The sequence below is a fragment of the Babylonia areolata genome, chromosome 2 (assembly GCF_041734735.1).
Source record: "Babylonia areolata isolate BAREFJ2019XMU chromosome 2, ASM4173473v1, whole genome shotgun sequence".
NCBI classification, from domain to species: domain Eukaryota; kingdom Metazoa; phylum Mollusca; class Gastropoda; order Neogastropoda; family Buccinidae; genus Babylonia; species Babylonia areolata.
The window spans coordinates 64,170,460-64,186,833 of record NC_134877.1 but is presented as its reverse complement, the minus strand read 5'-3'; the positions used below and the strand labels follow the sequence as shown (position 1 = coordinate 64,186,833).

The 16,374-nt window shown below is 38.9% G+C and overlaps 1 protein-coding gene across 1 annotated transcript; it reads right to left on the bottom strand.

The window, feature by feature from the left end:
- Nucleotides 1-2,035: 2,035 nt before the first annotated feature.
- Nucleotides 2,036-16,371, bottom strand: LOC143277992 (sodium-dependent glucose transporter 1A-like). The gene is made up of 5 exons (XM_076583007.1): nucleotides 16,289-16,371; nucleotides 7,148-7,240; nucleotides 5,576-5,779; nucleotides 3,634-3,904; nucleotides 2,036-3,243 (listed from the first exon to the last, which is right to left on the bottom strand). Exons 3-5 carry the CDS (start codon nucleotides 5,768-5,770, stop codon nucleotides 2,036-2,038), a joined length of 1,674 nt encoding a protein of 557 aa, XP_076439122.1. The 5' UTR covers nucleotides 5,771-5,779; nucleotides 7,148-7,240; nucleotides 16,289-16,371.
- Nucleotides 16,372-16,374: the final 3 nt, after the last annotated feature.

The following is a 16,374-nucleotide window of genomic DNA, read 5'->3' as shown; positions in this document are numbered from 1 at the left end:
GCAACGCCTCCTTGAGCAATTGAACTGAACTGAATCTTTCTACGGTTGTGCACGATCACTTTATGTTTGTATTCAAAACGAGTCTGTGATTGCACAAGTTAATTTGCACATGGATTAATGAAGCGTTAAAAAACTGTTATTGGTCGATTGACTGAATCACTGCTCACACGCATCCTTACCTTTACTGGTCTGCGGCTGGATAGCATCAAACAATACTTTCCATACAAATCAACATGCTGACTTTCAGTGGTGAGATATGTAACCACATTGGATAAATTCCTATTTGCAATATAAACATGGGCACATGCACGTGTACCAACACAGAACACAAACACAATCTTGAAATAATAAAAAAAGTTGACTTGTCTTCACACACACACACACACACACTATAAAAAAGAACAGTTAACAAGTGCATTAAAACTAACATGCCTGCCATGAGTCCAAATAACACTACCAAATGGAATAACACTACCAAATGGAAAACGTCTGAAAACAGACAAAACACACTTTTGAACATACATAATTTTGTGCTCTCCTCTCAGTGGATATGGAAAAAGGGGAACCCCAAACAACAATGATATGTTATGAGCAACACCAAAGAAGTGAACTTCCTGTCCATCATAACTCCAATCAGTGAAGTACGTGGCAGGGATCACAGATCAAACACAGTGAAATTGTCCATCCCATAATTACCAAAAATAAACAAACAAACAAAATTTATCTGCACTCTTAATTAACATCCAAGATATTTTCAATTTCCTCAAGTAAAAAAATTATAAAAAAAAAAAAAATTAAAAAAAAGAGAGAAAAAAGAAGAAGAAAAATGGCCACCAAAACCCAATACAAAACCATGTGTTATTATGAAACGAGCACCCATGACTGAAATCTGCAAAAGTACAGTGAGAGAACAGGACTTGGCCATGTATGCATTTTTTTACAGAACAAAACAGTGTTTAAAATTAAGACCTCAGATCTGTTAACATTGTTTCCTACCAATTGAACCATCCAGCCTGCAATAAAAAAACCCAACAACAACCCAAAATTTATTCCAAAACTGCAAGCAGAATCACTATGCAGCATGCAACAATGACAGAAAATTCATGACCTGTGGAGAAGGAAGAGATTAAAAACTATAAAAGTGTAGGAATGGATAATTCCAATGTCACACAGATCAGTTCATCACATCACAGATCCTGTATACTGACAGTTCATCAATGATTGCCCTCAATCATAAAATATCAAACAAAACGAGAGATCTTTTAAGAAAATTGTATCTTATAAGCTGTTTTGATTGTAATTTGTATTTTGCTTCACAGCACAAATCTACCTGGAAGAAAGTCAAGCGATACAAAATCAATCTGTGCGTGTGTTGTGTGTGCATATATGCCAGTGTGCAGTGTGTGGGTGTAAACATGCCAACACACAAGGCGTAGTGAACATGTGCATGTCTTCAATGCATGCATACATATTCATACCTTTCAACACTTGGTGAGAACAATCAAATCTTGATTGACTATTGTGCGTTTTGCTCAAAGCCTCTTTCAGTGTTTGCTGAAACTGATGGATCAAAAGTTACATCGAACAGTTGTCAGGTATGTAAGGATCCACATACCTGATAAAAGACCATATAAACTGGAAATTCTTGAATATCCATTCACCAGCTTACAAGAACTGGTTACATCAGCTGCATAGTTCATTTTGTTGCTACCATCAAAACTTTCAATGCTACTCTACCACTTCAACGACTGCTGTCACAAGCCAACAAGTAAGTTCAACATAGCATTCACGCATTCTTATAAACTAGTTTGCACTGAACTCCAGCCAGGTCAGTTTCAATGCCCCCAGGAGGCACAAGAAATAAGCCTTTTGCCTTGCCTTGCCTTGCCTTGCCAGTCAGTCTACAGTGATGAAGGGAAACTGATAGGTTCCTGGACACAACATGTGAGTTGCTCTTTCCTTTTTTTGCTTAATTAAGAGTACTGTTCAGTGCTTCCGTTAAAAGTACGGTTCAGCGCTTACGTAACCTGTTGAATCAAACTGTACTTTCTTCACCTGCTCTGCTGTCTTCTTGCCAGGCAGAGACAGCCACTTCCTGGTGCTGGTCTGGGGGACTCATGGTGTAGCGTTTCCTCAGGTACAGGCGTGACAGCGCCAGCAGGAACAGGAAGACCAGCAGACAGGCAGCCGCCTCCCCGAACATGAGGAAGGAGAACCACATGGGTGTCTTTTGCTGCATCAGGAAACCCAGCAGCACAGGGCTGCTCATGGAGCCCATGGAGGCGGAGATGACCACGCAGGAAGCCACGACCCCTGTGACCCGCACCAGTTCCTCCTCCATCCAGGAGAACCCTGTGGGAAAGATGGCTGCCATGGAGGCACCGACCAACGCCGAGGATGCCCACACCCCGGCACTGACGTTGTGATAGGAGCACACCAGAAAGACCAGCATGGATGCCACCCAGGCTAGACAACACCACAGCAGCAGCCTGGCAGAGCTCAGGAAGTGGATGGTGAAGATGGACACAAACCGGCACGATGCAAACATGGCCCAGAAAAGGGAGGTAACTCGAGCACCTGCCGATTTACTCCAGTGCAGCTGCTTGACCACAAAGGCTGACAGGTAGGACACAAAAGTGTCCTCCACAGACACATTGAGGAAGTTGAAGAGGCACAAGGCACTGAGAACCAGCAGAAACAGACCAAGCGGCAGCGGCTGCTTCAGATCTTTCTTCTCATCCTCTGCAGTCTGCCTCCTCTTCTGGGACCTGTCGGTGAACATCTGCACAGTGACGGGGACCATGATGAGCAGGATGATGCTGCCCGCGATCAGGTACGCATAGTGCACCCGGGTGGTGAGAGGCAGGGGGGCTGCTGTCACAGGATCTGTCACGTTCAGCGTCGTCATGGTAGCATTCCACGCATCTGCAACATGGCTGAATGTTGAAGTGAGCTGTTCTGTCAGTAGGGTGGACCTTCCAATGTCTGATGCTAGGAACGAACTTGTGGTACGGTTGATGGACACAGACTGGCTGGCAGTGTAGGGAACAGAGACCAGAGGGTTGGCAGTGCTGTTGATGTACTGGATCGTTGTGGTCATGTTGTTGTCCTCTGGGACAGGAGTGAGGAAAGGCTCGGTGACCAGTGGAGCGATGACGCCGCCAAAGGCATAGGCAAAGTGAACAAACTGCATGGCCCCCTCCCCTTCCTTGCCCCACACCCGCACCATTTCCGTATTGCCAACTGAAAAAACACACATAGAATTTGCCCCTTTGAATATTCAATTTCACCTTTTTCTGTAATGTCAAGTGAAAAAAGCACACACACAGAATCTGCCTTAGCCAAAGGGCAAAAATCACCATTTCTGTATTGTCAACTGAAAAACATACACAGATTTTGTCTCAGTGAAAAGGCAAATTGATTATTTCTGTATTGTCTCCTGAAAAACACACACAGAATTTGCCTTTGTAAATATTCAATTTCATCATATATATATATTTCATACAACATAATAGTGGAGAAAAAAATGCAGGCAACAACTAAATGACCCTTCAAATATTTCAAAATAACTTTGCAAAAATGTATGTAAATATATCTGCATCTAGATGACAGGACTTACTGGTTCCAGCCCACCACCAAACAGCGAGAAGACGAAGTGGATGGCAATCATCAGAGCATAGATGGAACACCACGGCACAGCCACTGTCGTCATCGCCATTCCGAACAGGCACAGCAACAGCAAAAGTGACTTGTTGAACATGGAGTACACCAATCCGGCCACAAACGAACCAACCAGATAGCCGACGGAAGAGGAAGTGAAGAAGTAGGAGGCGGCTTCCACGTCCGTCTGCGTGATGATCTGAAGATCCAGGAATGCCGGCCCTCGCTGACTGAAGACAAAGCCCTGCACACAGTGTGACAGTCAGCCGTGTCCAAACAGTGACATCAGAAAGGCAGAGGAAGCGACTTTTGTCCTGATTATTTGGGCTAGAATTTTTCTCCTTTTTGCCCCCCTTGCATAGAAGGTCATATTTTCTCTTCAACATCATCACCATAACAGTTTCATGTAACATATTACAAATTACAGTGAAAACATAACTTATGACACTTTTATTTCCCAAACATTCTTATTCAGACAAAGGTTTACATACAAAATATCATATTTTACATTAGGAAGGCACAACAATATATATTTTTCCAAACATCAACCATTCCACATCAAGCATTACATTGGTAGAACAGCAAATATTCATCAAACATTGATCTGTGTGATATTATAACACATGATTTACAATGAAACTGTAGTGGTAACAGAATTTAAACTGTATGTTCACACATTGATTCCACTGGTATTGCCATGCCCAATTTACATCAAAGTAATATAAACAGGTAAATGGGTTTCTCATTCACACTTTGTTTCTACTAATGACACATGTGGTAATTTCAGTATAAGCATGGTAATAGTTTGCAAAGGTATTTTTAAAGAAAAAACAACAATAACAAAACAAACATACAAACAAAAAGGACAACATCAAACAACAACAACAAAAAAAAAAAAAAAAAAAAGGATTAACACTTATCATATGACAACTCAATTCCAAACTGGCTGCACACATTTGGCAGTCAGATTACATGGATCACAGGAGACATCAGAAAACTACAACAGCCCCATTGACACAAAGGTAATAAATGGTGATGGTGTATTTGGGCTAGAATTTGATTATTGTGGAGAGTGTCTTGCCCAAGTTACACCCCCACTCTCTTGGCCAAGAGGGCTTTAGGACAATTGGTGTTGGGATGGTGCCTAAAGGCCAAGTATCCCCCAAGGCTGCAACACTAAGACCCAATGGAATCTTTCAAGCAAGCATCAAAATAACACAGTCCAGAATTCAAAATAACCATTCATCCAGCATCAAAATAGCACAGTCCAAAAGTCAAAATAACTATTTGTTTTTCAAGAAAAACAAGCAGTTCAAGACAAGAGAGGGGACATTAAGTAACACCTGAGGATGGGGTGGGTGGTGGCGGTGTGGTTCAATTGGTACAAAGACTGCTGATTTTTACCCCTTTCACCTCGCGTCTCCTACACTTTATTTCATTAACTCATAAATCCCTTGTGAGCAATATCATGACTGAGCTCCTTTAATTATGTACAAATAAATTTTAACTGTATGTGCTCTTATCTTAGCTGTTTACCTATTTTTGTTTTGAGTATGTGTGCTGGAGTGTAACAGCTGTTGCACTGAGAGTATATTACTTTATGGGTTCTGTAAATTGTGTTTTTATGATAATTATCAATGGCTCAGAAAAGAAGTGTGCTTTAATGACCCTTTTATGCGATTCCACTTTGTCTTATGTGCTTATCTGATTAATTTTTAAGCACTGGATTTGTAATGCACTTAGAGCTTGCTTCTGCAATGTATAAAATAAAACTGATTTGCTTGAAGAAGAGCTTGTGGCTCGACGGGTTGCGACTTTTACCAAGATTCTTTTAGTCTACCTCTTACTATAAAATAAATCATTATCATTATCATTCTTATCAGAAAAAAAAGTTAAATTGTTCCAGCACTCTCACCAGTGCCCAGAAGGAAGCTCCGAACCACAAGGTACGCAGACACTTTTGCCTGTACTCTCTGTCCTTCAGCTTGGTCCTCAGAGACACCTTGGCTGGTGGATGTCTCTCATGAGGATCACCCTTCTCCCCAAAAGTCAGCTTCACTTTTTCTTCACTGTCTATCACAGCAGGGCTTTTGTTCTCAGAACTCATCATAATGGTTGTCTGAAAATATTCCACACACACACACACACACACACACACACATGTATATGCACACACACACACACACACACAGAGTTGTAAAAGCACACATGTTTTTTGTCTTAGAATAATCAACTACTGAACACTTATTCAGCCAAACTATATCTGTCTGTGTCTGAATATCAACAAATGTTGGGAAACAGCTGTGAATGGTATGAAGCTTTGCCATAAGTCCCATGGTGTGCATAGAAACAAACATCCGTTGGGATGTGTGAGCTATTTTCTATCCTACTCCCAGCACACAGAAGCACCCTTGGAAGATTTCTAATTGTAATGTGTCTGAATGTTCAACTGAAGGTACTGTTCTAGCCTTTTTCTTTTTTATTTTACCCCAGAAAAAATCACAATTAGTGGCGACTGAAAGTCATTCAAATTCCTTTTTCTTTTGTCCAGGTGCAGTTCATATGAACAGAGTAAATTCTCATCTGTGTACACAGTTTGGTATCTTGTGTTAATCTTTTTCTTTTTGATATTTACATATGTTCTGTTGGTAAACGCCTAGGGCTTATATTCAAGATAAGGTGTAAATGCTCATAATAATAATTTAAAGGCATCACCAGTTGTTACTGACTGTAAGAAAGGAAGGCATGTTATGTGAGGCAACATAACAATACTAAGCTTATTGATTGGGTGCTTATACAACAGCTTGCTCATTATCCATCATTAAAAATTGATTGAGTATCTTAATGCATGGGTGCTTATACAACTGCTTGCTCATTACCCATAATTATAAACTGATTGAGTAAATAAAAAATAAATCAAGAAATGGTGGACATTACACAAAATCTTATAGGACTGTTCTGTAAATGATGAAACACTGACATTTGGTATTTTGATTTTTCAACCTGAAACTGATCTGGAAGACAAAGTCATGACTGAAAAATATTTAGTTTGAGTTTGCTGTGTCCACATGATATGGCATATATTTTATAAAAATAGAGAAGAACACACTGTGTTCCATTATTACATCCACCTCCTCCCCTACATTTTAAGCAAGAGCATCTGTTATTCTGTGATACTGAAAGTACAAAAGAAAAGGAAACTCAATGTAAAAGAAAAGGTACGTAACTCTAATAATATGCGCAAACGGGGTGCGCAGAAGAACAATAACAATGGTCGTCTGGTTTTCTGTTTGCAAGCATGTAGTTCAAGCCACACAGTAAAGCTATTTGGATTGTTTAACATGTGTTTCTAGTATATGTTTGTTGCAAGACAACGTTCACTACACCCAGACAGGATACGTTCAAATGTGAAAATCAATACTTCAGCAAAGTGTCTATAATCACCAGCAAGCGTGACAGGGCATTAAACAAAATTCCTCCTCCTTACATCCTCCACCTTGGTTTACTTTAGATGCTCTGATGCAGTTCCACACATACACCAAGGGAAGGGATGAACTTAGTATCGTTTACAGCCAGGCCCCTGCAACAGACAGTTGTCAATTCATTATTGAATGCTCTCTCCTTTTTTTTTTTTTTTTTTTTTTTTTTTTTGCAGCAGATTGTGTAAACATATGAAATGTTTTGATTACAAATTACAATGAAACATCTGCACTGTTTTTATGACTTGTATAAAACATGAGGGACACAATTTGTCCTGGTTAGAAATGCTCACTTGATACAGATTTACACATAAACATGTGTTGGAAAAGCTCAAGTGATGCGTATTTGCAAACACGCATGTACACACATGTAATAACGTATGATACACCATCCATCCATAAGGTAACAGGAGTGAATAATTTAAAATATCACCTGCTACACTGAAACTACCTTCACAACTGAGCCTTGATAAAAAAAAATACAAAACATGAGATATGTGTAGCCAAGATACATACTAAAATAGAGTATAGACATACACTGCAGTTGACATAAAGTGCAAAAAGAAGAGAACACTGATTTGCCATGAAAGCAAGCAACAGCTTGGGGTGACTGTTCCAATGCCTCTTTATGTTTTTGCTGGGTGGCAGGTCAACTTTACCAGTTTGATGAAACCGTGCAACGTTTACCCATTCAATGAAACCAAAGTTTACCCACTTGATGAAACCAAAACTTACTAATTTGCTGATAAAAAAAACAAAACACACACACACACACACACACACACACAAAAACAAAACAAAGGGAAGGCGGCCAGGGGGGAGTAGATGCTGACCTTCCCAATGCACTGATCAGGCCTTGAGACTGTCTGAGTGAGAGATAAGTGAGAATAGCTAGAAAAGCCAAAACATACAGCCAGTCTCTTATGCACAGGGATGACATAATAAGAGCTGTCTATCACACACAATGTATGAGGTAACGGGGAAGAGGAACAAATGTAACCTAGACAAGAAGCACAGGCCAATGAAAGAATATAAATAATAATGATCAAATGCAAAGACCCTGACATGGAACCCCTGAAGGAAGAGAGAGTGGTCGACCAAAATACACCTGGCGAAGAGACTTCAAGGCAGACACTAATCAGATGAGCCTTACCTGGAGCCAGAGGCAAATGCACAGGCTAGGGGACTATGGAGATAGTTTGTTGACTACCTTTTGTATACCCAGGAGGAGTGAACGGCCTGGTTATGTAAAGAAATGTTTATATAACAAGCAGTGGAGAGTTGGCCCCGTGGTCACATGCCCAACTAGGATGTGGGTGTCTACAGGTTCAAGTCCCCAATGGACCAGGATTCATCCAACTCCCCCTTCTCCCCAAAAATCCACTAGACTTTGACTGGTGGGCTGGGTGCTATTGTCTTTTGGAGGAGACAATAAACCAAGGTCCTGTGTGTTGCATGCACTTTGTGTACATAAAAGAACCCACGGCAACAAAAGGGTTGTCCCTGGCAAAATTTTGTAGAAATAATCCACTTTGATGGTAAAACAAGTACACTTGCAGACAGAAAAAAAATAAATCTAAAAAATGGTGATTCTGTACTGTGGTCACATCCTCTCCCTGGGAAGAGCAGCCACCATTTCACAAGAGAAACCTGTTGTGACAAAGACACTTTGACATTTTTATTGTCATTACCTGTAATGGTCTATTGACAAGGGGGTGACGGGGATTAATTCTTAAATCCTCTTAAATGCAAAGCAACATTCTGCTTAACAGCATTTCATCACCAAACAAACAAACAAACAAAATCTCTAAATATAACTCTCTCACGATACATTAAGCAAGCGGAACACACACCACACACACACACAAAGAAACTAATCAATCAAACTCGACCACCCATTCTAGGAGTGAAATAGTTCAATATATCAATTATCTACCTTACCAAATTAACATAAGAAAATAAAATTTACATATGGATATCCTCCTCATTTACTCTGGTGTGTTCTGATCATAGTGATTATGCCTTATTTTTTTGTGCTTCTGAGATAAATTTAGCTACTGACTGTATGATATATTCATCATCAGACGATAAAACAGAAAAAACATCATGTCTTTTAGCTAATGAGATGAAAAAAATGTACATTTTTTCTCTTACTTTATCGTATAAAGAGAGAGAGAGAGAGAGAGAGAGAGAGAGAGAGAGAGAGAGAGAGCAGCAAAACAATAAAAATCAAAATACAATAATTTTGACTTTTTGACTGTTGATTATTATCTTTATCTTATTCCAAACTGGTATTGTAAAGTTTTACTCTTTTGTCACATTCAGTTTGCTGACAAGAAAGTAAAATTACAAAACCAAAAAGTTGACTGAATTTTTGCTTAAAACAATATAATAGATATGCAATTGTTACTTGTTTTATTTTAATTTTGAAACCTATTAAATAGATCATTAAAGGATATAAAAGTGTACCAGATGCCTGTTTTTAATGAACATGGCTATTTGAATATGTACAATTTACTATGTTGTCTGTAACAGTTATGAAAAATATCAACCAGCAGTTTGCTTTTACAACATATAATGCAATGGTATTACTACTTGAAAATGTTATATTGTGATTTTCTGTTTCAGTCTGAAATCCCTGCATTAATTATCTTCCAAACTGTGCTTTTAAAAAAAGAGCCACTTTCCAAACCTTTATCAAGTCCGATTTTGGACGATAAAGACTAAGAAATTTCATATATATATATATATTCTACACAGTCTACCAAGTAAATTAAGTACTGGTTTCGGTTCTTGCTTTTGATCTGCATGGTATCTGGAATGTCTTTGCAAAAAGTTTGCAATGACACCTAACTATCTATAAACAAATAAGGATATGAATAATTAAGAGGTTTGTGCTGGATTGAAACCAGGAATTCGATAAAATTTCTCTGGTTGAAAAACAGCCAGTAAATCAGTATATTCATCTGAAATTTGATTATATGGACACCTGTATATTGTGATGAAGACAAATATTATAACCAGTGTAATGCGACCAGCACGTTCAGAAAATTTTGTCTGTGTTTCTGTTTCTGTTATTATTATTAGTAGTAGTGGTATAGGGACTGGCAGGTCTATCTGCCTAGACCTCTCGGCCTTTTTTTATGTCCCCATCGAATCTTCATCTTCACTTCTTTCCTTTTATTTTATTTATGTATTTTCTTCTTTTGTTTGTTGTTGTTGGGCGGGGTACGCAAGTACACTTCTGCAAGAACTTTGTTTTTATTCACCACAATCAAACTTCTTCTTTTAAGATGGTATTGGTGTCAAGGAGAGTATTGAAAGTGTTAGTATTTTGTGCAAGTTTAACTTCAGTTGGTAGTGCATTCCATATTTAAGCAATTTGGTTAGCCAATGAATTTTTTCTAGGGTTGGTGTTGCAGTGTTCTAGACAAATTTTCTTTACTGAGTTTCTTGTACTACCATAATCTGACATTCTGAAAATATATCTTGCATTTACATCATTTATGCCATTTAATATCTTTAAAAGTTTCCAACAAATCTCCTCTTAATCTTCTACCTTTTAGTGAGTGTAGATTTAAGTAAGTCTTTGTTGATAACTGATATTCTGGCATTCTTTTAATAATTTAGCTGCCCTTCTTTGGACCCTTCCTATTGCTATAGATTGTCTCTAAGGTATGGGTGCTACACAATATTACCGTATTCTACATGTGATCTTACTAATGCATTATATAGTTTGAGAAATATATCTTTATCTAGGTAATTGAAGGTTCTCTTAATTACACCAATCATTTGACTGGCTTTATTTATAATATTATCCATATATGTATCAAAGGATAGTTTATTGTCAAACATTATTCCTAAGTCTTACTCATTATGGCATTTCTCAATAGTCTGTGTCATGTTTTCTATTTTCATATGGTAATTGTTATTTACACTTTGAAACATTAAAATAAAGGTTCCATTTGTCAGACCACTATTGTAGTGTACATGACGGGCGCAATAGCCGAGTGGCTAAAGGGTTGGACTTTCAAACTGAGGGTCCTGGGTTCAAATCACGGTGACGGTGCCTGGTGGGTAAACAGTGGAGATTTTTACGATCTCTCAGGTCAATATATGTGCAGACCTGCTAGTGCCTGAACCCCCTTCGTGTGTACATGCAAGCAGAAGATCAAATACGCACATTAAAGATCCTGTAATCCATGTCAGCGTTCGGTGGGTTATGGAAACAAGAACATACCCAGCATGCACACCCCCGAAAGCAGAGTATGGCTGCCTACATGGCGGGGTAAAAACGGTCATACACATAAAAGCCCACTCGTGTACATATGAGTGAACGTGGGAGTTGCAGCCCACAAATGCAGAAGAAGTAGTGCATATAAATCAGTTTGCAATGTGAGATTGTTGTGTCCATCACCATAAATTTTAGTATCATCTGCAAAAATTTTATACATACTTTGTATACAGTCAGGAAGGTCATTTATAAATATGTATTGTGGAAAGTACTGGTCCAAGAATACTGGCCTGTGGAATACTACTAATTACGTTTACACAAGTTGACTTATTTTCTCCTATCTTAACTAATTGTGTCATTTCTCTCATTCTCTCTCGCCTTGACTACTGTAACTCTCTATTGTCTGGTCTGCCTGCTTCATCCATTCAGCCCCTTCAGCGCATACAAAACTCTGCTGCCCGACTCGTCCTCAGAAAGAAAAGATCTGAGCACATCACTCCTCTTTTGCAACATCTCCACTGGCTCCCTGTCTCACACCGAATAAAGTACAAGATCAGCACTCTATGTTATGGATGCATTCACAAAACTGCCCCTTCCTATCTCTGCGGCTGCCTTCACCTCTACACTCCATCTCGCTCACTATGATCGGCCTTGGATCCACTCTGTTTACGCATACCCAGATTCAAACACTCAACTATTGGCCGCCGTTCTTTCTCTGTTTCTGGACCTTGCGATTGGAATGAACTTCCTTTTTCGCTTCGTCAAGTCTCCACACTCAGCTCTTTCAAGTCTGGCCTTAAAACCCACCTCTTCCCAAAATAGCCTCCCTTGCCTGCCCTTCCTTGTCTTTAGTTTCTACAGTATTAGAGTTATGCATGTGTGTGAATGGCTGGTGCGAAAGCGCTTTGATTTGTCTCTGCACAAGATCCAGCGCTATATAAATACCATTATTATTATTATTATTATTATTACTATCTGTTAAGATGCTTCTTGTCCAGTTCAGTAAATTACCAGTGATACCCTATGAGGCTACCGTAATTTTAATAAGTCTTTCGTGCAGGACAGAATCAAATGCTTTTTTTAAAGTCTAAATAAATTATGTCAATAGGTTTACCGCTATCTGTCATTCTAGTCAGATCTTCAAATACTTCCAGTAGCTGCGTTATGCATGATCTATTCTGTCTAAAGCCATGCTGGCATTCTACAAAAAGATTATTTACTTTCATATGTGAAATCATTGCATATCTAATAAAAGATTCTAAAATTTGCATACAATACACATAAGGTTTACTGGTCTATAACTGCTTGGTTCTTGTTTTGACCCTTTCTTGTAAACAGCTGTTACCTCAGCCATCTTCCAATCGTTTGGTATGCAAGCACTTTCAAGTAACTTATTATAAATAATATTCAGTGGAATAGCCAACTCTCTGCTCAATTCTTTTAGGAGCCTTGAAGGTATTTGATCTGGTCCTTGTGCTTTATATGGGTCTAAGGCTTTCAATTTATTTTCCACTGCTATAGGGGTGATCCTTAGATCACATACATTAAAGTACAGCCTAGTTGTCTTAATGATTATCGTCCCGTAGCCTTAACATCAATCATAATGAAAACATTTGAACACTTGATTCTACAGTTCCTAAAAACCTGCATTCCTCCATCTTTTGATCCCTTTCAGTTCACCTATAGAGCTAAAAGATCAGTCGAAGATGCCATTAGCATAGGTCTTACCATGTCCTCAGACACCTCGAAAATCCTAACAGCTATGCCAGGATCCTTTTCATTGACTACAGCTCTGCATTCAACACAATAGTGCCATCAAAACTATATTTTAAACTGAAAGACAGTCGCTGCCTGTATCAATTTGTGCATGGATCCTAAATTTTCTAAGGTGCAGACTGCAAGTTGTTAAAGTTGGTGACTTCACCTCCTCCACATGCATTCTCAACATAGGCACCCCACAGGGATGTGTTCTATCCCCGCTGTTGTACTCATTATTCACACATGACTGTGCAACTCTAAATGAATGTAACACCATGGTCAAGTTTGCCGACGATACTACTCCAGAAGGGCTGATTACGAACAGTGATGAGTCAAAATATAGGGAAGAAGTACATGAACTTGTCAGCTGGTGTGATCAAAACAACTTAGAACTCAACATATCAAAAACCAAAGAATTAATTCTAGATTTCAGGCAGACCAGATCTGACCCCTTACCACTTGTCATTGAAGACAAGCAAGTAGAGATCATCAGCGACTTTAAATTTCTTGGACTGATCATTTCCAACGATTTGAAATGGGAGAAAAATATGGAAAAAATTGTTAAGAAAGCACAACAGTGCCTGTCCTTTCTTCGGCGCCTCAAAAAGTTTGGAAGTAAAAAAGAAATCATGGTTGATTTCTACCGAGCAGTCATTGAAAGTGTGCTAACCTTCGCTATTACTGTTTGGTACGGAAACATATCCAAGGCAGAATTTGCAGCCCTTAACAGAATTGTAAAAACTGCCACCAAGATTACTGGGGCTGATCTACCTTCTCTAGAAGACATATATCATAAGTGGCTACTCAAAAAAGGAAAATCAATCAGCCAGGATGAATCACATTCAGCTTTTGGGATTTTCGAGATGCTCCCCTCTGGTCAATGGTACAGAAGTATAAGGATGAAAACCAATCACTTTGCCAATAGCTTTTTCCCTAAAGGTACACAACTTCAAGTCAGTGCTGCTTACACTACCAATTCAGCTAGCACACAGGTAAATAAAAGGTACATTGGAACAACCCCAGACACTTCCTCAAAAAAGGAAGCGCCGGGCCTTTCCTTACACCTATCATTTGACATGTGCACACAGCAGCAAAGACAGAAGAAATGTGCAAACACAAATAAGCTTTTATTCAAAACTGGCATAGCCTCTTTAATCCTGAACAAGCCACGCAGAACACATGGAGAATACAGAACAAACACATGGTTGCCTCGGTGGTTTTTCAACTGGAAATTAACAAATAATGAGGCCAGGAGATGAAATGATAAACAAATAGTAAAGAGTGGTAACTCTCTCCATTTCCTGCAGTTCAGTACAGTCTACATCATACCAATAATGTGTATTATTCTTTCCAACACGTAAAACTTTACATTTGTTATTGAATTCAATTTGCCATTTATCAGTCCAGTCTATTAATCTATCTATATTAGCTTGTAACTTTAACCTACCTATATCTGAGTCTACTTCCTCATAGATCTTTGTATCATCAGCAAAGATTTTCACTAAACAGTCAAAATATCAGGCATATCATTTATATAATACACAGAGAGAGTGGGCCCCAAGACACCACCCTGAGGAACACCACTACTAACTTTGACAGGACATGACGACTCAGACGCTACTGATACATACTGTGTTCTTTCATACAAGAAGTCTATTATCCATTCCAACAAATTACCACCTATACCATACCCTTGCAATTTTACAATTTTACAATTAACCTGTTGTGAGGAACTTTGTTGAAGGCTTTCTGTAAATCCAGATAAATTGCGTCTATTGGTTTATTGTTTTCAACTTCAAGGGATATCAACCAGTCATGTAAAGTGCTCAGTAACTGAGTCAGACTGGATCTACCTCTGGTGAAGCCAAACTGATTATCTGATAACAGATCATTATCAATCAGATGCTCATTTAAAGTGTCAAGTATAATGCTTTCAAAGACCTTACAAACCACTGACGTCATCTTACTGGACGATAATTACAAGGGTCTTGTTTATTACCTTTTTTAAATATTGGTTTTACCTCTGCTACCTTCCATGATTGTGGTATTTTACCATGTGACAGACGTTTGCCCTGTGACTTATCAGGTAGTGAAAGATCAAGATCAACTTCAAAGGTAAAACTGGAATGGTGACGTTTACATATAGGTGGATGATATGAGACAGTATAGACCAAATCAGATCTGTTTGTAAAAATCAAATCCAGGATATTTGCTGTTTGATTACTGTGGAAATGTGTTGGTTCTGTGATAAATTGGACTACAAAATTATCTTGCAAGACTTTTAGGAATTTTGAACCAGGATGGTCTATGTGTTTGGTACATGCTTCATGTTCCCATTCAATATCAGGACAATTAAAATCACCCATCAAAACTTTGTCACCTGGACCTGCAAAGAACAGAGATACCCAATCATTTAATTTCTCATTATCTTCAAGATTACTACTTGGAGATCTATAAATAACTCAAACCCTCACTTCCTCATCAAGTGTAATGGTGCAAAAGACAGGACTGAAAACTTCTTCCAACTGTGTATTACGCACAACATTCTAATTATTTTTCACGTATTTTGTTCTTAAGAAACGCTTATATAATCTATATTTCTTTTTGATACTTCTCATCAATTTTTTTTTTTTCATCCATAAGGGTTTTAGTTTCTTTCCCATGTGGCCTTTGAATATTTAAATTGATTGGAAAGTGTTTTATACTGTGTGCAAAAGCAGGCGAAACTGCAAAGCATTTTTCAAATAAATAACAACACAGTTGTCAAGTAGGGGCGTTGTGTGCACTGGCCGCAAGTCTAGCAGACATGATCCAAACGCGACCTTTGTTTCGTTCTTATGAAAGCTGCGCGTCATTGCTTCACCACATCGACAGCGCTCTACCCTTGCCCATGATCGATTATTTCCACCTTCCACGAAATCACGCACACATACACACGCGTGCGCGAACTCTCGCACGTGCACACACACGTGCGCGCGTGCATACACGCACACATGGATGCAAGTACAGATGAACACACAACGCACGCACGCAAGTGCGACATTACCCGTTGAAAAATTCAATGCCGAAATCAGAAACACAGCTGATAAGAAACATAACTTTTTTGCGACACCAAATAAAAATTTGGGGGTAAACACCAGAGCATATCTATACTCACATTCCAGCAAAGGCCGCATGGGGAAGAATAACCCGTACGAAATTCCTTTTTCATGCGGTGCAAAGCACGTTCTGGTACTTTTCCAT

Bases quoted from the DNA above. Each gene is read 5' to 3' on its own strand.
- LOC143277992 (XM_076583007.1), bottom strand. From the start codon at position 5,770: ATGATGAGTTCTGAGAACAAAAGCCCTGCTGTGATAGACAGTGAAGAA. The intron at 3,905-5,575 runs GTGAGAGTGCTG...CACTGTGTGCAG, and splicing joins GAGCTTCCTTCTGGGCACTG to GGCTTTGTCTTCAGTCAGCG. The intron at 3,244-3,633 runs GTGGGCTGGAAC...GTGTTTTTTCAG, and splicing joins CGTCTTCTCGCTGTTTGGTG to TTGGCAATACGGAAATGGTG.